This window comes from Tachypleus tridentatus, chromosome 6, assembly GCF_004210375.1.
Source record: "Tachypleus tridentatus isolate NWPU-2018 chromosome 6, ASM421037v1, whole genome shotgun sequence".
Classification (NCBI taxonomy): domain Eukaryota; kingdom Metazoa; phylum Arthropoda; class Merostomata; order Xiphosura; family Limulidae; genus Tachypleus; species Tachypleus tridentatus.
The window spans coordinates 87,408,469-87,436,361 of record NC_134830.1 but is presented as its reverse complement, the minus strand read 5'-3'; the positions used below and the strand labels follow the sequence as shown (position 1 = coordinate 87,436,361).

Below are 27,893 nucleotides of genomic sequence, written 5' to 3'. Positions count from 1 at the left end.
TTAAACTAATCAAAACACACAAAGCTATTTTAAAATATATCAAATGATGATCATTGTAAGCAATGTATTGCTTTCAATCAAGTGCAAAGTGAAAATTGTAATATCTTAATAAATTTTCACTATATGCTTCCACACTTCATTCTAAGCAAAAATATTGCAAACGTGCATTTAAACACATGTACAAATTTTTAACAAATGACTAAATATATGTTGGCATTTATTCTATGTTTCTTATTTCTAATTAAGAGTCTTTGTTAAACATTTACCATACTAGAAATACAAAGCACTAAACATTTTTAAAACTAGTTACAAAAAAATATAATGTAAACACCAGTGTTTTACTCTCACATAGATGTCTGATGTGCTGAAGTATACCAGATATCCAACTTATTATCATGTTAATAAAATGCATAAAATAACTTTTAGCACTGGTCTAAAATGTAGAAAGGTTTGAAAGTCAAAACTGTAAAAAAAAAAACTTACAGAACAAAACGCTTGTGAAAATTAACTATAAAACAATCTCATATGGCCTCTCCTCATCTTTCCATTGGTAATATATCGTCCAGAGGTGAAAGCTTAAGTGTGAAGCATGGGTGACATAAATTTTCAAAGTGCAATTGAAAATTTTGAAAACAAAATTTTAAGATTGATCACAATATCTTGAAATTGTTTAAATAAGAAAACATACAAATTTAAGTAATATGTGAAACCTATTTTACTTTAATGAACTCACTAAACTTACATTTACTTTTCTGTGAATGGCCTTATTAAAAGAAAAAAAGTTTAATGCTTTTTTTTTTCTTGGTGTGGAAATCTCTCCTTGTATAACTTGATGATTCAGTACTATTTAATTTACGGTTTAACTCAATACATCAGGAAATTAAATTTATTGTCTACAACCAAGGTTTTCCTTCTATAGTTAAAATACAGAGGATTGAGTAAATTATTATGTTAAAACAACTTTGAATATGTAAATCAGCAAATAACATGATAAACAAAGCTGATATAAAATTGGAATGTAACCACATGTATAAGAACATTTTGACTTCTTTAGTGTTTTGCAGGAAATATGATGCCATTAAGAATTGGCCAGTTTTGGGAAAGGTATGTAACAGCTCTTTCTGATGCAAAATGTTTATACATTCAGGTCATAGAGATGTGTTATACCATGTTATATCTAAAGCAGCCAAAGAAGAACACATTTATTTATATCATTCTAAATGAAGAGTTCCTGATCAAATCATTGGATACATAACCTATAGATCTCTGTACAATCACACTGTTGAAACAATCATTCCCATACACTTTAAGCACGTAGACAGTAGTGATTTGCTTTAGACCTAACAGTCTTTTCACAGAGCCTTTTGCAATGAAAATCACATTCTAAGGCTGTTGTCAAGATGCACAGTCATCAGACAGAGAACTGCCACTAACACAGCAAAACATCAAAATTGTTTTAATATAATGTTCTCAACCACTGACTACACAGAAAGAGTAAAATATATTTTAAGAATAATAATCATACCTTAGTATTGTAATATTTTCCATTCCTGTATGTTTCATCAATGAACCTCACCTTTATTAAAGGTACTAACCAACTGTAAGTACCCTTTTTTAGCACATCGTCATGTCTCTCTCTGTGAGAAACAAACACAAAAAAATTTTGAATAAGTATTTAATAAACTTACACCATAATTTTTAGCTTTAACATAAACAACAGAAACTATACATGCCATAACTCTAAATATACCAAGCTTGGATTGGAGAATTAATATTTACTATAAATTCTATGATTCCAAATTTACTTAATATACATTCACAAAATCTCGAAAGCTTTTAGTAAATAATCAGGTGCTAGAAAAGAATGTTCTAAAACAATCTAACTTGCCTAGCTTTCTGTCTAAGCTAAAGGTTAGTTAAAAAATTCCATTACTACTTATAGCAATGTCTTTAGTCAATGCACATCATGTTTTCCTTGTCAACTGTCAACACTGACAACCAAAACTAGGAATACAAGAAGGTTTTTGATTTTTCTAGAATACATCATGCATAATACAAGTATATACGAGGGCTGTTAAAAAAATACGCGGACTGTTTGAATTGCGCGGCTCCAGTTGGTTCCAGGGGAATCCGCTTGGTGTCGCTAGGTACGCACAGATCAGTTGGTTACGACACCATTTCCCGATTTAAGATATCTTCATTTGTGTATTAGCTACGCGGTTTTAAGTGAAGTGTGATTTTTTCTTTTAGCGGATTTCAGAATGAATGACCTGAAGGAGCAACGACTTGCTGTGAAATTTTGTGTTAAACTTGGAAAATCTGCGGCTGAAACTTTTGCTATGCTTAACACGGCTTACAGTGATGTTGCTATGAAGCGTATGGCATGTTTCAAGTGGCATGAACGTTTTAAGGATGGTCAACAGTCCATTGAAGATGATGAGCGTCCTGGATGTCCTTCCACGTCAACTGACGACCCACACGTCGACAAAATCAACACCCTGGTGCGGGCACATCGATGTCTGACTGTCAGGAAGCTTGTTGAAGAGTGTGGGATATCAGTTGGATCTTGTTACGAGATTTTGACCGAAAAATTGAAGATGCACCGCGTTGCTGCGAAATTTGTGCCTCAGAACTCGTGATTTTTTGGCCAAACACTCGATCACTGTTCTTCCCCACCCCCCCTACTCACCTGACCTTGTGATTTTTTCTTGTTCCCCAAACTCAAAAGACCCTTGAAAGGAAGAAGATTTGAGACGATTCCCGAGATTAAGGCAAATGCCACGAAGGAGCTGGAGGACATAACAAAAGAAGCGTACCAGGACTGTTTCAACAAGTGAAAACACCGTTGGGATAAGTGTGTGCGTTGGGGAGGAGAGTACTTTGAAGGGGTCCCAGACCTGTACCTTCTAAATAAAGTACATTTTGTTTTATGACGTCAGTCCGCGTATTTTTTGAACAGCCCTCGTATACATAACCTTCTGATTTGTGAAGTTCAAAATATGTTCTTTCTATCAGTTATAAACACGTCAAAATGAAAATTAGGAGTGACAAAATAAATGGCCTTAAAAAAAGCATGAAGGTAGAAAGGGCTGCTTTTGTGAAATTTCACAGTATTTTAATAACTCAAGAATGTAGGGGGTTCCAATTTTATGTTTTGGCCTGTAATTTTCTACATTTTGCATTTCTAATTGGACACTAAAACTTAGGTAAATGAAGCAAGCAAATCTAAGTGGGTGAAAAAAAAAAACGAGTATGAGGCATGTAATATAATACAGAGAAGTGAAAGATGGGAAGTTATCAGTTATACAAAATGTAGGATTTTTAAAGGAAAATAAAGACAAGTACATATTTTTATGTACTTATGTCAGTGAGTTGTAAGTTTATAACTGTTTATAAATGTCTTTTGAATGCAAAGAAGTATTTGAAGGCACTTTTAATTGACCTTTGGTTTGGAAACACTTTTTCCTTTACAAAATGTCCACTTCTTTAAAAAAAAAAAGATAATCTGTATAGGAATGATCTAGAGAATATGATGGATGTGGTCAAGTTTCAAATTCAAGTTTTTGGACAGTAACATGTGAGATATCAGATTGAGAATTTTTGTAAAGCAGTATAGGTCCACTGCGGTTAACTATTGCTGGATGTTTTTGTGACATCTTTTGATGCAAATTTCAAGTTTACAACAATATTTCTCTGCTGTAATTGTTTCTCCTGGATTTAAGAATGAATAATGGATCACACCTGCTGACAACCGTCAAGCACTAACCATAAGTTTCTTAGGGTAAAGAACTGGTTTTGGTGCTTCTTGATAGTCAAGAAATTGTCTGAATCATCACTGATTGTCATAAAGAATCCATTTTACATCACAGATGACAATTCTATGGAGAAATGAGTTGTTCTGTTTCAAGTAAGGAATGACAAATTTCAACTCGTCTTCTTTGACAGTTTTCAGTCAATTTGTAAAGTACCCATTTACAATTATTGAGCTTTTTCACTTTACCATTTGCTTCTAGATATTGGAAACTGTTGAATAATGAATATTCAGTTTGTCAGCACATTATCTCACAGTTTGGCTGGTATCTTCCACATTTATGGCTGTCTGAGGATGGCTACCAAAGCTTATTTTCAAAACCTGTGTCATCAGAGCAAAATCTCAAACCAATACTGCGATGTGCATGCATTAGCTGTGCCATTACCAAATGCATGATTGATATTACAAGCTGCATTCAGTGCATTGTGAGCAAGTTTGAACACGTACAATAAAAATTACATCATAATCATTTTTATTCATTATGACAAAATCAGTATAAATATGAGTTACTTTCTGAAATAAGAAAAAAAAATGAGCTTGAAATGCACCAGATAATATACTATATTATTTTGACAAATTTATGATAATACTTCTCTTACAGATATAAAAATCAAGGTTTAAATCTGCACATAAAAATCTGGCATTTCATATGAAACAGCTTAATATGTGGTTGGTTGGTTGGTTGGTTTGGTGTTTTATGGTGCAAAGTAACAAGGCTATCTGCACCAAACATCTGGTAAAAAGTTAAAAATTAATGTAAAATTATTAAAATTCATAAAAGGAAATTAAGGTAAAACATAACAAAGTTTAATTTTTGCATTAAAAACATAAATAACATTAATTCCAATTTTTACATCTAGTCTACAGCAGTAAGAGAAAAACTACAGTAATACAAGTTGTAAAGGACTTTCTATAGCATAATTGTAATTATCATAAATTGTCAGGAAGACTATCAGGAAAGTTCAAAAACCACCATTAGTCACCTGAAATAGTCACCTTTCCAGTCCTGGTTTCGAATTATTTGATGTCATGGCCATTTTCAGAAGAAAGGTAGTAAAAGTTTTAAAAGACTTAAAGCAAAATTTTAATTATAACTTGTCAGGATGACTAATAGGTAGTTCAAACAGCACCATTAGACACCTGAAGTTGGCCTTTCCAGTCCTGGTTTCAAGTTACATCATGTTACAGCCATTTTCTAATTTCAACTCAAACTAGATGGACTTTGAATCTTAAAAAGGAATCACATTAAAAAATGTCTAATGTATAAATTAAATAACTTAAATAGCATTAAAAAGATTAATGGCCTTTAAAAAACTAAAAACATTTCTAAGGTGGACAGTGTCACCATCACCAATAACACTGTCTAACGTTATGGATAAACCTTGGGACAAAACAAGCTTAAAACGGTGTTGTCGTTGAGAGTCATAACAATGGTAAGACCATAAAATGTGGCTTATTGTGACCTGAGTGTTAAACATACAACACACTGATGCATCAGTCCCAAATAAAAGAAAATGATGAGTTACTGTGACCAATGCGTAGTTTAATTAGAACAACTTCCTCTTTCCAATCCTAACAGAAGCAAGACAGCCAAAGTCCAACAGAGGGTTTTAATTTGGAAAAGCTTGTTTTCATGTTACTCACTCCAAGTTGACTGTCAATGTATGGAATGGGCAAAGCAGTGATAGTGCTAGAACAGACAGATTTAGCTCTAGTGTTGGCGAGCTTTTCCCACAAATACCAACTTGGCCCAGTATTCAAAAAAACTAGTTAGATGTCAGACAGAAATGGACCAGTCAGTTTTGAATGTCAGCCAGAACAGGGTGTGAACTAACGTGAAGCAATTCCAGGGCCAGAAGAGAACTAAGTGAGTCAGTATAAATAGTACAGTTCCTGTACTGCGTAACTTCTATGTCAGGGGTTCCCAACCTTTTGGCACTCGCGACCCCTTACCTAAAAGTTTGAAACCCATGTGACCCCCCTACTTAGGGCTTACTATCAGCAGCTTAATTTTTCTTTTATTTTCTGTGAAGGAGAGGGAAAGAAACATCTAAAAAATATATTTAAAAATTCTGTAATTATTTATTAGCAAATTAAATCACATTGGTCCAACCTGAATTCACAAAAAGAACATATATTCAACATATATATCCAATTAGCAACGGACATGTGACTCACGTGTCGACAGCGAGCACACACACACTTAATCACAGCTAAACAGACACACAAGCATACGTACATGCGTGTGCACTCACTACTCAGTAGTACACACATACATACAGTTGCAGACACATACACATTCACACAGGCACATTCACTCACAGGCACGCATACATACACCCATAATATCACCTAATGACATTGAACTAACGTAGCACACGTTTTGCTTTGCAACAAAACAAAAAAAAAATGTAAGAGCATGAAAATGTAATTGATGAAATAAAATTAATGTTATCCCAAGCTACTTCTAACAAGACTTTGCGACCCCCCTGCCAAGGCTTCGTGACCCCCCAGGGGGTCGCGACCCACCGGTTGGAAACCACTGTTCTATGTGATCCAGGGCAAAAAAAAATGGCATACAGTTCAGCAGTGAATACAGAAGCTGAACAGGGGATTCTGCATGCAACTACTGAACCACAACAAACCATGGCAGAGCCCACACGGTCATCTGATTTCGAAACATCTGTATAAATTGGAATAGAAGGATGATTTGAAACATGTTCAGCAAATAACAAATAGTATTTCCAATTGGGAGTGTCTGCTTTTCTCAGATGACTTAAATATAGGTCACATTTGGGGACTGTAATAAGCTATGGTGGTGGTGGGGTGGGCTGACCAGTGGATACAACAATGTTATGCAAGGACAAACCCAATTCATCCAACTGCACCTGGATATGAAGGCCAAAAGCGGCAATAGCAGATCGTCTGTTCTGAAAAAGCATGGCCCACCTACGAAGGAAAACACAACCCCAGATGGGATGTTTTAGTAAGGAACAAAGTTCTGAAGCATATAGTGAAGACAGTCACAAACGGCAAAGGTGCAAAGAAGGTTCATGAGACTCTGTGTATAAGCTCTGAATTGTAGAAGTGCAGAAAGCCCTGGTGCACAACCGAAGTCCTTGATGATGAATGAGGTCCAGCATCTTTATGGTCAAGGTCCTGGTAGAGCCATAGACCAGTGATCCATAGTCGAGTTTCGAATGAAGAAAAGCTCAATATATCTTTAGCATAGAACATCGATCTGCTCACAAAGTAGTGGAAGAGAGGACATTTTACCCTTAGCTGTTTTAGATGTGGTATAAAGTTCAGCTTAGATCAATGATAAGCCCCAAGAACTTTGTCTCAGGGACCACAGGTAGCACAACATTACTGATATGGAGTTCAGGATCAGGGTGAATATCCTCTTGGCAGCAAAAGTATATGCAAATGGTTTTAAAGAGAGGGGAGTTAAAGCTGTTTGCTGTGGTCCACTTCAGTAAATGATTAAGAGCAGTCTGTAGCTGCTTCTAAATATACCTCATGTTGGACAACTGAAACGAGATTTGAAAGTTGTCGATACAGACCCCATTTGCAACAGTAAAAGGGAGTTGTTTAGTGATGGCATTAATCTTTATACTGAAATGTGTGACACTCAAAACACAGCCCTGAGGGACTCAGAGTTGCTGTAGAAAAGAAAGGGAAAGTGTCAAACCCACACAAACTTGAAATCACCTGTCCATTAAAAAAATTTTAATAAAAATGGGCAAATGGCCACGTAACCCATATAAATGGAGGTCTTGCAAAATGCCATACCTCTATGTTGTATTATAAGCCTTCTCAATGTTAAAGAATACTGATACAAGATGTCATTTGAGAAAGGCTTCTCTGATTGATGTTTGAAGTTGAATCAGGTGATCCACCCAAGGATATTCCCATACACAGAACCAAAGGAAGTGGATCTTGGGGTTTGATGGAATGTATGTTAGGGACAGAGATAGGTGTTGAAGTTGATTCATCAACTTTTTTAACCATGAAGGTCAAAAGACTTTTCATTTGTTTGGAGAATGATTCTTTTGGAGGCACAGAGCGTCTTGTCTGCACTTCTACTGTTGTAGTGGAAGTAAGTGCAGCAGCACATGTCCAAGATGAAGTGTTGGACAGCAACTTTCAAGCTTCAGGGTAAGTAATGTTTTAAATCGTTTTAAAATGCTGCACCTTTTTTTCCTTCCAACCATTTAGGGCAAGAATGAACGTAGGACAGATGAGAGGCATTGCAGTTGATGCAATGAGGGTCTGTTTCACACTCACAGGCATTGTGGTCTTGGCACCTTGCAGTTAAGATAACCTGCCTTGATGGTATCAGGTGGAGGTAGTGATGTAAATGTTAGAATGACACTAGTTAGCATCATAATTACAGGGATGTTCTTCAGTTCCATCTCAACAAAACTTCTCATCACAAATTCAAAGTAGCATGAGGCATAACCTCAATAAGTATATCCCAAATCACCTTTGAATGTAAGAGGGCTTCACTGTGTTTGGAGGTGAATGTTTCCACCAATATGTCACCAGAGTGAAGCTTCTTTACTGACTTTGGAGAGCCAGCAAGTCCCTCTAGTCCCTAATGAATGAAAAAGGGAGACATATATCTGCTCTAAAGGTTTGTCTGAAAGAGAATGTAGAAGAAGAAAACAAGGTTCAGGTGTTACAAATGTTGAAGATTGCTGCTCAAAATCTTCAAGATGTTATTGTTTATCTATGGACTGTTTTTTCACTATTTTATTTGGAGGATCCATAGTAAAAAAGAATATTTCAATGCCATTGACCCCACCCTCCATGAACCCCTAAGAGGGGAGGCACTACAATGCCAAACAAGGACACTGGAGCAATGCCAGGGTTTCATGAGCACTATACCTAAACACTAGCATCAGATACACTGTCCACAACACCCGTTGAGAACATCCAACACTGATACTTGGTTGACCCTAGCCCAAGTGGGCCAGCTGATTGAACCTGGGGGTGGGGGGGGGGCATTCCAAGGCTGCTTGTCTACAGGAATTCAAGGACAAAGTGGTGTGTTAGGGTTGGACCCTTCAACCATCAGGATCCTCTCCTCCTCTTCACGAGTCAACACTTATGGCAGACATGTGAGTGGATGTTTAGATCCCAGAGGAGGTAAACTGAAAGAACAGAACCTTCCCTGGGAGATCCCCTCTCCATATATAGGAATACACACAAAGAGGAGCCTGATATTCAAATATTTCCTTTTAAAATTAAGATATTAAAACTTAAGTAACATAAATATTTGAATTATAAACAACTTTTTATGCCAAGCTTACCAACATATATTGATAATAAAGTTTTTCAATTTTGAATGTAAATGTAAACAGGTTGTGATATGTATATTTTGACCCACCTGTAAGCATGGTATTAAACGTTTTGACAAACATCTCTTATCAGTTCCACACATGCTTAAACTTGTTAGTTTTAAAAAACTTTGTAATAAAAATTTTTATATGTACATTGATGTAGCATCTCTTTATATCTGATGAACGTAGTCAAATTTTGGAGAAAAACACAACACACAACCACTAACTCAATTTTCACTAAATCTCCAGTTAGCAAGCTCTAACTGACTATTCTGAGAAAAGGCCATGTTCCAGAAACTCCAAAAACAGCAATTAATAGTGATTTTATGACATCATAGCTGTCAATCACTATGAAATATAGTTTCATTAGTCATTTTCTGTACAAATGTATTTTTTTCCATGTTTGACTTAATCTTGTTGTCAATATCAAGATAATAATCTCTAAATTTCAAGTTTTTCAACTGCAAAATTACTAACAACATATTATAAAATACACTAATAAAATGATGAAGTGAAAACTTCAGTTGTAAACAACTTTCAAAGCAACACTGTAAAAAGACTTTAAAAAATCTTCCACAGAAAGAGAACTGTCTGTTTAGTTTAAAGCTACCACAAATAAACCCTGTAATTTCTTTAAGTTAATTTTTATTGAAGAATTTTGTTAATTTTAATTTAGTGTTTTTTAAGTGTACTTCTGACAAAAAAGTTTTTAACTGCATTGAATCTATGCCAAGGTAACCTTTTTAACTTTACACTTACAACCACATAAATTTCATTACTATTTTCCATAAAACTTAGCTGTTACTTGGAGGTGTCATTTGAGAAAATGTTATTATTTCATTGTATAAAAAAATCAACAATGATCTATCCCATATAGAAAAAGAGATGCATTATTATTTTTCAGGATTCATTTGATGATTACATCATTTATCTCTTCAAAAGTTTCAACCAATAACATGCACACAAATACAGACAAAAACTCATTGAATGTTAGCTATATTCTAGTGTTAAAAAACTGAGGACTATTTCAATTTTTTGCATGAAATGAATGTACAAAAACAGAATGAAAATTGCACAAAACTACTCCAGATAAACAAGACATTTATACAGAAATCATACACACATTTGTAGTTGTTGTATGAGTTGTTCAGTGATGGCATTAATCTTCATACTGAAAAGTGTGACACTCAAAACACAGCCCTGAGGGACTCAAAATTAAATTCCAAGATCACCAGTTTATCCAATATAAATATTGGATATTTCATGGCTGAAAGGATGAGCATGTTTGGTGTGATGTGGATGCAAACCCACAACCCACAGATGATAAGTACAGTGCCATACCAGACCTCATTTTATAAGTACTATAACACCCCTAACATTGAACATTTTGGGGAAGAGTAAGTAACAAGCATTTCAAAAGTAAATTATTCATATACAGTCATGTGAAAAAATTAGGACACCCTATAAAAGCCTGTGTATTTTTGTAACAATTTTGGATATATAGATATTTAATATAAATTTTAAAAGTACTGAGAGATTATAGGAATATAACTAACCAATTAAAACTGAAGAAAAGACTTTTCAAGATCTTCTGTAAATGTAATGCTACAAAAATGCAAGTTCAAACTGAGGAAAAAGTTAGAACACCCTACCCCCTAATAGCTAGTGTTACCCCTTTTGGCTGAAATAACTCCAGTGAAATGCTTCTTGTAGCCATCTACCAGTCTCCGACATTGGTCTGAAGAAAGTTTGCCCCACTCCTCAATAAAGAATTCTGTCAGCTGTGAGATGTTTGAGAGGTTTCTTGCATGTACAGCCCATTTCAAGTTATCCCATAGCATCTCAATGAGATTAATATCTGAGCTATGACTCGGCCATTCCAGGACTCTCCATTTCTTAGTTTTAAGCCAGTCCTTGGTGGATTTACTGGTATGTTTTGGGTCATTGTCGTGTTGCAGGGTCCAGTTCCGCTTCAGCTTTAATTTTCTTACAGATGGACTCACATGTTCCTCAAGCACCCTTTGATACACAGTAGGGGTGGATTCTATGATTGTGAGTTGTCCAGGTCCTGCTGCAGCAAAGCAGCCCCAAACCATGACACTTCCACCTCCATGCTTCACAGCTGTATGAGGTTCTTTTCCTGGAATGCTGTATTTGGTTTACACCAAACATGTCCTCTGTTCTGGTGTCCAAATAATTCAATTTTGGATTCATCTGTCCAAAGAACATTATTCCAGAAGTCCTGGTCTTTGTCTACATTCTTTCTGGCAAACTTCAGCCTGGCCTTGATGTTTCTCTTAGAGAGCAAAGGTTTCCTCCTTGCACACCTCCCATGCAAGTTAAACTTGTGCAGTCTCTTTCTGATTGTAGAGGCATGCACTTTCACATCAACAGTAGCCAGAGCCTGCTGTATGCCCCGTGATGACATTTTAGGGTTTTTGGAGACCTCTTTAAGCATCTTGCAGTCTGCTCTTGGGTGAACTTGCTTGGATGACCAGACCTTGTTGACTATTTTCCATACAGTTTAATGGCTGATTTCAAATTCTTTTGAGATCTTTTTAAATCCCTTACCAGACTCATAAGCTGCTACAATTTTCTTTCTGAAGGCCTCAGACAGCTCTTTTGCTCTCACCACGATGCTCACTCTCACTTCCAACAGTCAGGAGCACACCAAACTAAATGTCTGAGGTTTAAATAGGGCAAGCCTCATTCACAATCTTCTAATCACGTGCACCTGGTGTGATACACCTGTGTGTGAGTTAAGCCATTTTAAGTGGGTATAAATGTGGGGGTGTCCTAACTTTTTCCTCAGTTAGAATGTGCATTTTTGAAGAATTGCATTTTGCAGAAGATCTTGAAAAGTCTTTTCTTCAGTTTTAATTGTTTAATTATATTCCTATAATCTCTCAGTATTGTTAAAATTGAGATTACATATCTATATATCCATAATTGTTACAAAAATACACAGGCTTTCATAGGGTGTCCTAATTTCTTCACATAACTGTACCTGGACCATGTGTTCACATCAGGCATTTAAAGTTTTCAAGCTAGGGATAACTCTTGTATTTAATGGTACTGGAAAACAAAAGAATATGTATTAACTTGGGGAACCAAGACCATCCAGAAAGAAATCTGCTGCAAATTATAATGTAATGATGAAAAGCATAGTTCAACATTTGTAACAGGTAAGAATCCAAGAATATAAAGGTTTGTGGCTAAAACTATCCAAGTATCCCAGACATAAGCATGCAACATAGTCAAGAAGGATATCCACTTGAAAATGTGACAAAAGTTCTGTACATAAGTTGCTTCCATGACACATCTGTTCAACTTTAGCATACTCCAAGCAGTTGGAAAATTAACTGAGTATTTATGCCATTTAAGATGATGACATACAAATCAAGCTGCTGAATGCAATACCTATAAATTTCTGTGTACACAGACTGTTGAAAAAGGGGGTGAGAAACCATTGTCTTCATATATTAGATGGATTATGAAAAGCATTCAAGAAGTGGTGTACATTGGTCAAAACAGCCTTAAAACAAAGTGTTTTGCAATTAAAACTATGTTGCATCACTATGAAGTACAGTTATTAGATAGAGCATGGCCAAACATGGTGACACAAAATTGTTTCACTATAATTCATTCAATTTCTGTACTTACAAAGTATGATGATGCCTTTTCTTCTTTTTGCAATTTGAATGATCTTCATTTTTATGTGAAAGTGGTGAATGATTATGTTCAAACACATAACTTTTTTCCTCTTTTTCATTTTTGTTGGAGTAGTTTTCATATTTTTCTTTATCTGAAATAAACAAGAAAAAGCACCAGTAATTTGAGGCTCAAACTGAATCATCATATGTCACTAACACACCTGTTGCACATTTCAAAGGCTGCTGTGAGCATTAAAGTCTACTTAATCATTTAGTTTAAAGTAATTTAATATTGTTCAAATATTCAACAAATATATATGAGTAGAACCAGAAGATCAGACCTATGTACAATATTCATTTAAGCAAACCAACAAAATGTTAAATACTTCTGTCTTTTTATGCTGTGATATACCTACATTAAAATTATAAAATTTACCATGTCACCAATATTTGCTAAAGTCTCAGATGAAGAGTGAGGACAACATATGTCCTGAACATGTATACAAGTTTTATATTTTTATACAATATTCATAATACTGAAAATATTTTTGCTTACTGCTTGACCTATTCAACAGGTCTTATTTTCTGAGAGAATGATATAATAGATAGAAATCTGCATAAACACATTAGCAATCATTACATCATCAATTCTTTCATAAAACAGTAGTTAAATAAAAGTTTAAATGCAAGTCAACAAATGCAATAACATGGTCTTTGACCCTTAACCTGTCATGAAATGGTTAATGAAGCCATTTCATGGTAATATGTATCTTAATTTTTCTGGAGGTAATTGTGTAATTATGTCATTGGTAAAATTTCTACTGAATTGTTAATGCCATGCTAAAGACTTTACCCCAAGTTATTTATAATCACTCCTGCAAAGTTGACTTTCTACCTTCACCAATTCAATTACTAAAAAAACCTAAGTTTCAAGTACCCTCTTAAAGCTTCCATAGAGCTTTTACTGAAATGTGAAATAGCCTTCAACAATCAAAGTTTTGACTCCTACATATTTGTCATATGTTATTTCTGTCCTGGGAGCTGTGACTGCATTCATCTCACTTCTGTTTCAAATGTTACGACTGTCTGTACTTTTATAGGCATTATGTTCGTACGGTAATATCCGACAGGTTAGACAACAGCAAATAATGGTGTAAAATCAAAAGTGACAATACTCTGATACCGTTCATTTCCATTGCATAGGGTGGGAGTAATAACATAATACTGTGGTATTTTCAGGTGCACTGACTAACTTTCATTTAGTACCCACAGATAACAGGAAGTTTAGCCTACTTCAGTTGAGTTCAGAGTAAGAAAGACTAGAAACAATGTAAACAAACTGAAAATTTACCACACTGATGAGTGCACCTTCCTTGGTCTAAGTTCTTGTATTAAAACTACACAAATGTGTGCATGAAGATTGCTGGTGAATTAGGAATTTCCATCTTATTAATTAAGGAAGGAAGAAAATAAAATATAAGCATATGTATATCATATATCCCTTTATCTATAAGCCATTCCAAGCAACTTTAACTGTTAAGTTAAAATTCAATAAAATAAATTCTCATATTGGTTAAATAATTGGGGAACTTACACTCTCATTACTATAAAACATTTACACATCACTATATGTAGGCATAAGAGACAACACAATTCTATACTAATACAACTTCAAAATAAGAACTACCATTATAAACCATAAATAGATAACAATAAGATATACATAATACACACACACACATACACATAATTAAATGTAATTTCATGAAGTTAGAAATACAACACATGAAAAATAAATTGCAGCCACTGTACAAACATCAAACATCAGAGCACAAATAATAAGGAGGGTCATTATGTGGTGTGCTCCCCCTTTTTTATTTATTTATTTAAGGTACTGTGAGAAGTAAAGAATTAAGACCCACATTGTACTGAAATACATCATTTATTCACTTAAACCTTAACTTTTCTGGGCTCATTCACACACACACACACACACACACAAATTCATCAGATGTGGATGCTCTTTCCAATAATGTGCCACATCTGACACAAATAAAAATAAATACAAAACATCAAGAGAAGAGACAATAAAAATGTTCCTGAAATTAGCAGTCAAGCCCACAGTATGATGTTTGGGCATAAATGGCATGTCACCGCCCATTTCATATTACTATCTGGTTATTTAATGGTTCTAAAGATTTTCATATAGTAATAGGTCTTATATCGGTCTAAGATACGAAATGTCCAAAAAAGGATTCCAATTATTTTTTCATTGTGGTTATTATAATCTTGTTTCAAATTAAATATTTTCAAATTATATAAATACTTTTATATTTATTATAATTTAAAATGTTTAAAGTTTTCTCACAAAATCCATTAAAAACCAGTTTGAGTACTAATATATTAATATAGATACTATACATCACTACAAATTCCTACAACATAAGTTTCTTTAACAGTAAGATTTGAAACATTTTGAATGAATCACATTAACACAACTGAAGCAATTTTAACCAAGGTGCTAAGCCACACTCATTATTACTAAAGTGACAAAACTTTAGCAACAGTTCTAAATGAATCTGTGGCATAATGGTATGGAGAAGCTGAGTAGCCAGCACTAGATAATTTGATCAGTATTTCTCTACCAATGGTTTCTCCACAATGCCCATGATGAAAAAGATGCTAAACATCTTTCTTTTTTGTTTCAGATGTATTAGTTATAAACCATCAGCAGATTTTGCTTCCTTCGCTGTTGGCAGTTCAGTTTCAAATCAACAAATCTTTTCCTTTCAGTGACCACCATATATCCACATCCTTCATAACAAACAGTTTGAAAATGACAACTGAAACGGTTTCTACCAACAAATTTCCAATTACCAGAGCCTGGGTGGTAAAATAAATATCAGTCGGAATAACATATATACCCTGGGCAGTTTACTATGCGCCCACTAGTGCTGATATGTGCAGTTTCATTCAGATTAAAATGTTTGCACAACCTTGCCAGAAGCAGTCAGTGAACAAATGTTTCTTGTGTGGTTAGAGCATCATACAAATGTATGTTGTGTATTTATCTCGACTATGTCAGACAGACTCTGGCTGAAGGAGAAGGACACATTAGTTGTTAGAGGAATGACCTATATTAAATAGACAATGTCACTTTCACCATACTTCTCACCACACTGTGCTAAGCCCAAGCAGTGAGTAATTCTCTAAGATCTACCACTCCAGTGCCTAGGAAATGGAAAGTGTGCTCCATTTGAAGAAGTGGGGAAGAAGAATTCATTCTGGGGAGATCTAAAGTGACTAGATCCCCATAGATTTACCTGCTGAAAATGTCTTCACTGTTTACAGTGCAAAGGATGACATCAAAACCTTATATTTAAAAGACTGCAAGCACAAACCAAAGAAGTGGGAAGTCACTCCCTAGTGGCAGCCTTTTTCATAATAATCCATGAACTTTTGCAGTCCAAATTAAGCATTTTAATCTTATATTGTACATATACCACAACAATACCTTTTGTAGTCTTGCAGTATATCCCATCTTGATAGTGTGCAATAGTAGGGCCAAGGCAGATGGTTTCAGCATTTCATGTTATTCCTGACCCAATGCAGATTTTGGGAATTAAGCACAATGTTGGAAGCAACATAAGCCACATGGTTAAATCCTGTTAAACAAAAAGGGGGAAAAAAACAACTTAAACACCCATCTCAGGAATGGTGTGCCAGCTGAAGAATGGTAACTGGAGAGTAACAAATGTGTATGTGAAATTGTTCAAATACCCACCAGGTAAATCTCATTCAAGGCCTAGCAACAATGAGATGCAAGAGAATAAGACAAGTGATAAACTAACACAATTAGGTGTAAAATAAATGGCAAACATTAAAAACCAAGAATATGTTACTGGAGAAACTGATGAAGCCATCCTATACAGGTAGGAGAGTTGGTTTGTTTGAAGTTTTATGGTGCAAAGCAACTAGGCTATTTGTGCAAAACATCTGGTAAAAAGTTCAAATTAAAGTAAAATTATTAAAATTCATAAAAGGAAATTAAGGTAAAACAAAATAAAGTTTAATTTTTGAGTTAGAAATATAAATAGCATTAAATCTAATGTTAAAATCTAGTCCACAGCAGTAAGAGAAAAACTACAGTAATACAAGTTGTAAAGGACTTTCTGTAGCATAACTGTAATTATCATAACTCACCAGGATCACTAACTGGTAAGTTCAAAAATCAGCATCAGTCACCTGAAGTTGGTCTTTCCAGTCCTGGTTTTGAGTTATTTGACATCACAGCCATTTTCTAATTTCAAATTGAACTAGACGTACTTTGATTCTTAAAAGGGAATAATATTAAAAACAGGCCAACGTATAAATTAAAATACTTAAACAGCATTAAAAATATTAATGGCCTTTAAAAAACTAAAAACATTTCTACAGTGGTCAGTGTCACCATTGTCAATAACACTGGCTAACGTTACAGATAAACCTTAGAACAAAACATGTCTAAAATGGTGCCATCGTTGAGAATCATAGTGATGACAAGACAGTAAAATGCAGCTTTTTATGACCTGAGCTAACACAGACAACACATTGCTGCATTAGTCCCAGATAAAAGAAAATGATGAGTTACTATGACCAATGCATTGTCGAGTTAGAACAACTTCCTCTTTCCCATTCTTATGAAAGCAGAATGGCTAAAGTCCAATAGAGGGTTTTATTTGGAAAAGCTTGTTTTCACATTGCTCACTCCAAGTTGACTGCCAACTGGCATGGAGCCGAGCCTTGAATACAGGACCATAGTCCATGTATGGAAGAGGCACAGCAGTGATAGTGCCAGAGGAGACAAATTTAGCTGCGGTGTCAGTGAGCCCATACCCACCAATGCCAATGTGGCCTGGTATCCAGAAAAACCGGATAGAAGTAGATGTTAAAGAGAAAGGGGCCAGTCAGTTTTGAATATTGGCTAGAACAGAGTGTGAACTAACGTGAAGTGATTCAAGGGTCAGTAGAGAACTAAACGAGTCAGTATAAATAGTGCAATTTGAGTACTCCAGAGCAATAGAAATGGTGTACAATTTGGCAATGAACACAGAAACTATAGAGGAGATTCTGTCTGCAACTACTGAACCATAACAAAACATGATAGAGCACACAGACTCAAGTGATTTTGAACAATCCATATAAGAAGAAATAGGAGGATGGTTCAAAAAATGTTCATGAAATAACAGACAGTATTTCCAATTGGGAGTACATGTTTTCTCAGATGACTTAAAAGATAGGTCACACTTGAGGACTGCTATAAGGCATGGTGGGATGGGCTCATCAGTGGATACATCAATGCTATCCAAGGACAAACCCAATTCATCTAACTGCGCCTGGATACGAAGACCAAAAGAAGCAATGGCAGATCATCTGTTTTGAAAAAGCAAGGGCTATCAAGGAAGGAAAACACAACCCCAGGTGGGATACTGTGGTAAAGATCAAAGTTTTGAAGCACACAAAAAGATAGTTGCAAATGACAAAGGTATAAAGGAGGTTCATGAGACTTTGTGTCTAAGCTCTGAACTGAGGAAGTGTAGAAAGCCCTGGTGCTGAGCCAAAGTCCTTGATGAAGAACAGGTTCCAGCATCTTCAAGGCCAAGGTTCTGGCAGAGCCATAGGCCAGTGACCCATAGTCTAGTTTTGATTGAATAAGAGAACTATATATCTTTAGCACAGAACATTGATCTGCTCCCCAAATGGTGGAAGAAAAGACATGGAGGATGTTCAGTGCTCTTGTACATTTAACCTGTAGCTGCTTGATGTGTGGTATAGAGAGGTCAGCTAACGGTCAAAGATAGGCCACAAGAACTTTGTCTCACGGACAACAGGCAGCACAATTTCACCAATAGAGAGTTCAGAATCAGGGAGAATGCCCCATTGTCAGCAAAAGTGCATGCAAATGGTTAAGAGAGATAGAAGTTAAAACTGTTTGCTCTGGGCCACTTCAATAAATGATTGAAGGCAGTCTGTAGCTGCCACTCAATATATCTCATGTTTGACGACTGACATGAGATATCAAACTTGTCGACATAGAGTCTGTTTGCAACAGGAAGAGGGAGTTGTTCAGTGATGGTATTAATCTTTGTACTGGAAAGTGTGACATTCAAAACACAGCACTGAGGGATTTCAAGTTCCTGTAGAAAAGAATGGGAAAGTGTCAAACCCACATAAACTTGGAATTGCCTGTTCATTAACAAATTTTAATAAAAATGGGTAAATGACCACTTATCCCACATAAATGGAGCTCTCGCAAAATGCCATAACTCCATCTTATATCATAAGCCTTCTCATTTTCAAAGAATATTGATACAAGACGTTGTTTGAGGAAGACTTCTACTATTGATGTTTCAAGTTGAATCAGCTGGTCCATGGTGGAGAGCTGTCATTGAAACCCACACTGGGTGGGAAGAGGAGGTTGTTTGATTTGAGGAATCAAACAAGATGAACATTAACCATCCTCTTGAAAGTCTTAAAGAGACAGCTCGTCAAAGCAATTGAATGGTAATTTGAAGGAATCTTGGGATCCTTCCCAGGCTTCGAGAAGGGTAGGACAATAGCCTGGTGCCAGGCATCAGGAAAAATTTTCTCCTGCCAGATCTGGTTAAAAACAATCAGAAAAATAGCAAGAGATAGATGGCACAGCATTTTATAGTATACATCATCAGGTCCGATCGATGTACTTCCAGACCAATGAAGAGCCAGTTTGAGTTTGACCAGTGTAAAGGGACAATTATAGTCATAGAAACAATCAGCTCGAAAGGAAAGGAAAGAAGTGATCACTCTGCCCAAGTGTTTATGGATAAAAAGATGGAGGAAGAAGTAGAAGTTCCAGATACCTGGCAAAAGCTTTCACCCAGAGTATTCACGATGCTCCTGGTAAAAGCTACTTCCTGACCATCACAGAGCAAGATTGAGAGGGGGACAGAATTATATTGCCCACTGACCTTTTGAATCTTGTCCCATATGACTTTGGAACTGGTGATAGAAGATATGCTGGTTGTGAACTTAATCCATCTTACCCACCAAGCATGTGCACAGGCCTGTTGGAAAGAAATGTGGTTTGAGAGTGAGTGATACCTATCTAAAGTATCCCAGGCCTGTTTTAGAGCCTTTCGTGCCATGTGGCAGGCAGGATTCCACCACAGACGAGGATATCATGGACAACGTATCGAAGCTTTAGGTAAACACTGAGCAGCTCCCTGTATAATACAGTCCATTACTGCTGCCTCCACACAGTCCTCTATTGATGGCAGGATAAGTTCTGTGAGAGCAGTGAAAGAGGACCAGTTTGCTTGATCCAGCTTCCACTGGTGAATGTGGGCTGAGTGGCATTGAGCACGGCAAGTCCCTCTCAAAACTGTGGGAAAATGATCACAGCCTCATGGGTTACTGTCAACCCTCCATGAAAAGTGGGAGAATAGTGAATGGGAGCAAACTGAGAGACCAATAGCAGTAAAGGAGTGACTAGGTGCATGAAAATAAGTAAAAGAACCACTACTGAAAACAGAAAGGTTGTGATCAGAGAGCATACTCTCATCAATATCAGCACTACTCCAGAGGGGATGATGTCTATTAAAGTCCCCCAGAATTGAAAAGGGAGATGGCAACTGTTCAATGAGAGTATTAATAGCTAATTGATCCTAGGTCTCTCCAGGTGACAGGTAGAGAAAACAAACACGGATGTGTAAGGAAATTGGGTGTGGAGCCCTTCTGTTTAAGACCATGTCTTTTTTCTTTACTGTCTTTATTTGAGGGAGGTCTGTCAGGATCCATTGGGCAGGTCTTTGTTGTTGGAAGAAGATTCCAGTGACTGAGGACGTGAACAAATGATCGTTTTATATCGAGGAGTGAGAGAAAAAGATGTACCCGATGAAATGCCCTTAAGCAGAACCTAAGGAAGTGAATCTTAGGATTTACTGGAATGAATGTTAGAGACAGAGATGGGTGTTGATGTTGATTCATCAACTTTTCCAATCATGGAGGTCAAAAGACTTTTCATATAGTTTGAAAATGATTCTTTTAGAGACACACAAAAATCTGTCTCTACTCCCACTGTAGTAGTCAAGCAAAGTGCAGTAGCATACATCTGAGATGAAATGGTGAACAGCAACTTTCAAGCCACAGGGTATTTTGAATCATCTTCAAATGCTGCACCTCGTTTTCTTCCAACCATTTAGGGCAAGAACAAAAGTAGGATGGGCGAGAGCCATCGCAATTGATGCAATGAAGGTCTATTTCACCCCAACGAGCACACATCAAGGAATTATGACATGATGTCTTTGAGTGACCAAACCTCTGACACTGGAATCATCTGAGAGGGTTTGGAATGTATGGCCATACCCTGCAATTAAGGTTGGAGGTGAATGCAGTGATTTATGATTTAAATGTTAAATATGCCTCACAACATAAACTCCTTGGGTAGAAAAACCAGCGAGAATCTCTGACTCGGGGATGTTCTTCAAATCCCTCTTAACAATATCTCCTCATGAAAAATTCGAAATAGCATGAGGTGTAACCTCAATAGGTATTTCCCCAATCACCTCTGACTGAAAGAGGAGTTCACTGCGTTGAGATGTGGATGTTTCCAACAATATGTCACCAGAGTGAAGCTTCTTTACTGACTTTGAAGAGCCAGGAAGGCCCTATAGTCCCTTCTGAATGAAAATATGAGACTTTTGCTCTAAAGGTTTATCTGAAAGAGAATGTAATATAAGAAAATGAGGTACAGGTGTTACAGATGTTGAAGGTTGCTTCTCAGAATCTTCAGGATGTGGTCATTTAACTATGGACTGTTTTTTCACTATTTTATTTAACTTTGTATTTGGAGGATCCATAATAAATAAAGGATATTTCAATGCCCACTGACCCCACCCACCATTAAAGCCCTGGAAGGGGATGCACTACAATGCCAAACAAGGACACTACAGCAATGCCAGGGTTTCGTGAGCACTATACTCAAATACTAGCATCAGATACAATATCCACAACACCTGAAGAGAACATTCAACACTGATACTTGGTTGACCCTAGCCCAAGTGGACCAGCCAACTGACCCTAGGGGGGCCACCCCAAGGCTGACCATCTACAGGAATTCAGGGCCAAAGTGGTGTGTAGGGCTTAGAACACTAGGATCCTCTCCCCCCTTCATGGGTCACTATGCACAGCAAACATGTGGGTGGATGTTTAGATCCCAAAGGAGGTACACTGAAAGAACAGAACCTTCCCTGAGAGGTCCCCTCATCACATACAGGAATCCACACTAAGGGGAGGTAGGAGAGTCCCTGGAAAGAGATGAGTCCTATAGTAAAAGCAAACATTGGCAGTGATCCTGAAAGGCAGAGATTAAGGCTGAGCAAGGTAAGAATTGAATAAATTGCAAAGATGCACCAACTACTATGAGGGTGTGAGAATAGTTCACCACCTGAGAACTGGCCAAGAGAAGCCAATCATTCATGCAGAAATGGAGTCTCAGATTTAAATTGTGAAGGTGGCGAGTGAAATCTTCATGATTTGGTTAAACACGTCAGGGCTTAATATTGTGTCAAAGAGAAAAACATAGAATTGGAAAACTGAAATTCAATATGCAAAACATAGAAAATATCTGGAAGACATGGCAATTAGGACATGTTAAATAGCATTTTGACACATTGACTATGGTCTTCTGTGCACTAAATGAAAAAAAAATTGTCCACCCAGAACTGTGGAATGACTATAAATTGGTTGAAATTTTATAGTCTGTTTATCAGACACTCAACCCTGCTGAAAAAACAGAGAATGGGCATTTTCCCTCTCAATGACATTTTCAGCTAAAAGATCCAATACCACATCCTCAAGATGCTGAAGATAGATGGGATTGGAGGAAGAAAATGTCAAATGGGAAGAGAACAGAGGAGGTGGAGAAGAGATAGAAACAAGGTCATGGATCAGAATTTAAACAACCTTCCCATTAGTGGAACACTGTAACCAAAAATTAGAGAAGTGAGACAAATGGTAAGTAACTGTGCCCAAACTGACAGGAAATTCATTGACAAAACCATGTCATAAGCGTAATGGTAGGTAGTGGAAGATATGAAGAAGAGAAAAGCCTGGAAAATAGTCCACACAACAACCTGCACAATGACCTCAGGGTGAGCAATATGACTGGACTGCTAAGGTCACAGAAAAAAGAAACCTGATCACAAATGACTTGCAGAAGATACCTCACCTGCAAAAAGAGCCCAAAATAAAATGTGATATCTAGTACCTTTACAAGCAACCAAATCTTTAAGACCCTCACTAAATATAACCAAAATTACAATTTGATGCGACATAGAAAGAGCGAGAATATGTGAATTGGAGAAAAGGACTAAACCTATCTCTCATTTGAGAGGATGCTGGGTAAAAAGAACTAAGGATGTAAAAAGATTGATAAAATGGTCTGTGGACAAAGTGCAAATCATTTAACTGTTGAAGTCTATAGGTCAACTACCATGAAAAATAAACCTGCAGATAAAGGGGATACATTGCACACAAGAGTCAGAACACAAACAGGTGTAGAGAAAGTATACGTAACTTTAACCTACCTTGTAAGTAACTGGAATGGTCATATGGGACCAGAACTATGAAGAAACCTGGAGTGTTTTAGGGGTTCAAAAACATATAGTCACAATAATCAAATGGTAATCAATAAGGCAATTATAAACAATGGTGACTGTGGAACATGCAAAATCTTTGTGAAAGAGCCATGTCAAAAAACATGTTATAGTTGATATTATTGACTGAAAAGGGTTCAACCTTCTCTCAGAAGATTGCTGATATGCATGTCATTACCATTAATAAAAGTGCCTTTCAACTAAGTAGAAACTGAGAAAGATATATGCCAACATTAGAAATTAAACCCCAGTGTTGTGTAAAAGACAGTACAATTTTTATGCTAGAAGCTTGATCTTCTACATAGCTGGGTGTATTATATCAGATCCTAGCTCCCTACACCAAAAGCCCCAAAAGAAATGGAAGAGCTGTATGCACTAAAAGGAACTACAGGAGCAGAAACGTGGTTGTAGCAGCCAATCTAGTACTATGAACAGGATCTCACAATAGGTTGGAATAAATAAATAAAGTTCAAATTGGAGACCAAATTGCTAAAACACTTGGGTGATCTAATGAGAGGTCAACTCCCCAAATAGAGTTGCAAAATGAGAGCCAATTAAATTGAAGTTTACAATGTAACATCTATTCTGTCAGGAGGACCTGTCTGGATTGAGAAATTGAACCTGCTACACAGTATTACCTGTGGAACATGGCATAGAAACATAAGATAGCACTAGTCCTGAGAAAGGAGGTCCACAATTTGAAAATAAGAAGCCCTAAGCCATGTACATCCTTGATGAGAAACATAAGGAACCACCTTGGAATAGTCAGAATGAAGCCTGACAACTATTTACCCCTTAAGAAGCTTATGCTATGATGTCTTACTTATTGAAGAAAAAGAAAGATGAAAACACTGTGTAAGAAATCCTCATCATCTGTGCACAGACTATGGAATTCCTGACTCTTAGTATGTGCATCCCAGCTCTGAAGCAAAGCAAGCATAAAGAGAAGAGAACTTCCAGTAAACAAATCAACACAGACTGAGGAATGATTAACTTGTAAACCCTGGAGAATCTAAACACTAACACAGACAAGAGAGACTGATGACTGGACACCAATTTCCTGTTTGCACAGGCCCAACAACTGACAGCAATAAAAACTCTAAAGAACTCTCATTACTACCAGGTCAACCAGACTTAGATAACCCTAGAATTAAGTTCCAAATCCCAATGAACTGCAGAAGAGAGAAATCCTATGTGTTAGATGGATAATGATGGGGAAGATGTGAACTGAATGACCAATTGTGACACAAGATCCTGCAAAGCTTCTGGACTCATAGATAAGGTTACCACACATCAAGTACTTCTTGGAACAAAGCCTCTACAGCCCCTGAAGGTATACAATAATCACCAACACTTCTGGCAATGCAAAAAATGCAGTGTAATCCTTGAATATACACAGACATTTTTCTTAGTACCACTTTCAAATTGATATAAACACGGAATAATAATAACTGGACACCTAAATAGCTTAAAACTTGTAACAGTTTTTACTTACATTTTACTGTTTTATTGACTTTTGAACAGTGTATAGCTATTAATCTGGTCACACAAGCTGTAAAACACTTAGAAACATGTAGCTCATCTTACCCTCTCAATTTACATGAGGCACAGGCTGCTCATGAACATATCTCATTAAACTTTTTTGCTATTATTTTTTCTTGTTCATTTTATTAAATATAACAATAAAAAGTTTGTAATTTTTTTATATTTTAGTTAGTTTTATAATAATAAATAAAGAATACATATGAAAAACTAGAAATTTAGTTCTTATCTGGCTCTTCATTTTCCTGCTGTTGACTGTTGATAAAATCAAAACTACTTTTTTATACTAATGGTGCTACTGTCATCAATTTATTAAATTAAATAATACTCCAAACAACAGAGTATCATGTGAAAAGCATATAATTTCCAATAACTAACATAATTTTCTGGTTTTCTAACTATACAATAAGAGTCATCAGAAATTCAGCTACACTTTTCAGTGTGTTTCCTGTGGAAATAAAGTTTATATTGGAAGTGAAATAGACAGTCCTCTACACAGAAAAGAACAATATATAATACCTCATTCAATATATTAAAACTCTGGCTTCTATGTTTTAAAAAAATATAATACTATTAAAACTACTGGCAATTTGCGAAAGAGACAACATGGCAATAGTGGATGATTTTTAGTTTATGGCTCTGTAACCAAATGAGTAATTTATGTTAAATTCCATATTTCTCAGAGAGGTGGTAACTAATTAGAGAAGAGTGGAAAACCTAAAGGGCAGATGCTACAATTTTTATCTAGGAGAAACTGAGGATTTTTTTCTTACCCTTATAAAGTTGATAACTTAAAGCTTATACCATATAAAAATCTATTTAACTATATTATGATGCCAAGTTTATTTCTACACAATTATAAAAAAAAAAAAAAAGAAGTGTAATTCACTTTTAAATGTAACTCAGTAAAACCTCATAACATGCACAGAAAAGGATGCTTGTATGGAATGAGTTAAATACATTTTGCAAAGTTATTAACCATTTCCTAGTAAAGGTATTGTTTAAATGGGGTTAAAAATAGTGTTTAAATAATTAATTTGAATAAGCAAGTATGACTTAATACTTTCGAACTACTCCTCAGTTCATTCTGATTTCTAATACACAAAATATGGTACAATTTAAACTAATTTGTCTTACATTATGCATATAAAACAAAATATACAGAGATTATTACTCACTTATTACTTTGTTTTCTTTCCAATATTCGTTTTTTGAAATAACTTGAACAAACATTTCTGGCAGAGTTATCACACCTTTATTCAAGGCCAGCCTAATAATAATCCTGGAACTGTCATCATCAAATCCTTCAACCTAAAAGATAATAGGTTATGATTTTTACTATTGGTCTTATCTTGTTGTTTTTCAGAATTTGTAAAATACACTAAAGTTAAAAAAAAGATAACTTTTATTCCCCAAGATAATAATAAACACTAGTTGAGTCAATGTTTCTCAACTGCAGCTTTATCATGGCTAGTAATACAAGTACATGTTTGGTGTGATTTGACATTCTTGCAAAGCTACATGAAGGCTGTGTTAGCTGTTCCTAACTTAGCAGCAAAAGACTAGAGAGAAGGCAGCTGGCCATCACTACCCTCCTGGACTACTCTTTCAAATGAATAGTGGGATTGACCATCACATCATGACACTCCCACAGCTGAAAGGGCAGGCAAGTTTTGGTAGTTCATAGATTGAAGAGGACAGGTGGGAAAGTGTGCAAAGGTATCTACTGCAAATGCACTATACGGTTATGATAATGATAATTGTGGAAAAACTGGTACACATATTAAAGCTATATGAACTCCCTAGAGAAAGTATACAAAGGGAAAGTTCAAAGAGTATGGTACCAGATGGCAGGTGTTCCATAGAGGCAATCCATGGAAGACTGCATTTTATCTTGACTATGATACACCCTACATCAAGAAAAATAAGAGACAATGTGAACACAAAAAACTCAAGTGTCACAGCAATGGGTGAAATTTTTGCATGACCAACAGAGCACCTTTTCACTGAAGTGGTGAGCCAAGTTGGTTGAGGCTTGATTAGACCGTACTATATGTGTCTCATTTTCATTCAACTGTACAGATTGAGACAGGGGAACAAATTTGTGCCAATATTCCTGGATTACATATAGCTGTTTTAGGATGACCTGTACTACACAGACAGTGCAACTGTTGTCCTACTTCCCACCACATTGTATTGTATACAAAATGCGAGAAACTCTCCAAGGCTCACCACATCAGTGGCTAGGAACTGATAAAGTGACAAGGGTTTCCCATGCTCCACTTGAAGAAGGGAGAAAGTGTCTGGATCTTCCTCAAACATCTGCTGGAAAGATCTTTTATTGGCAACAGTGCAATGAATGACACCAATACCCTATTTTATAGAGTTGGTAAAAAATAAAGTTGATAGTCACTTTTTTGATGCAAATAAATTCCACGATAGCTCATAAAATGGGACAGTTAAGATAAAGCAATTGAGTAAGGTTAATACCAAGAAGATAAATCTACTAGTCTTGTGGAATACCCAATCTTGACAATGAGCACTGGTAGAGTCAGGACAGAAGAGTCGAGTGATTTCTGTTACCCTTGACCTAATGCAGGTTTTGGGAAGTAAGTATACTCTGGGAGGCAACACTTAAAAGGATCCTACAAGAAATAAAATGTATTTATTCTTCTCAAAAATTGTATGTAGTTTTATTGAAGAATAGTAAGTGGAGGAAGTAGAAATCCTGCAGGAGATGAAACAGCCCAATTACAAAAATAATTGGAGACAAATCTGTGTATCTGTCCACATACCAATCTAAAGTATCTTATCCAATGGTTGAAAAACATGAGGTGCAAGAGAGTGAAACAGGTAACAAATATGACAT

General features: G+C 36.1%; 1 protein-coding gene across 1 annotated transcript in view; it reads right to left on the bottom strand.

Annotated features, from left to right (window-relative positions):
• Window positions 1-27,893, bottom strand: part of LOC143252968 (G-patch domain and KOW motifs-containing protein-like) — a 118,511-nt gene that overhangs the window by 26,711 nt on the left and 63,907 nt on the right. Inside the window, exons 5-7 of the mRNA XM_076505920.1 lie at window positions 26,203-26,335; window positions 12,820-12,961; window positions 1,526-1,637 (exon numbers count right to left, since the gene is read on the bottom strand). Of these exons, the coding sequence (XP_076362035.1) occupies window positions 1,526-1,637; window positions 12,820-12,961; window positions 26,203-26,335 (387 nt within the window). The remainder of the gene's footprint in view (window positions 1-1,525; window positions 1,638-12,819; window positions 12,962-26,202; window positions 26,336-27,893) is intronic.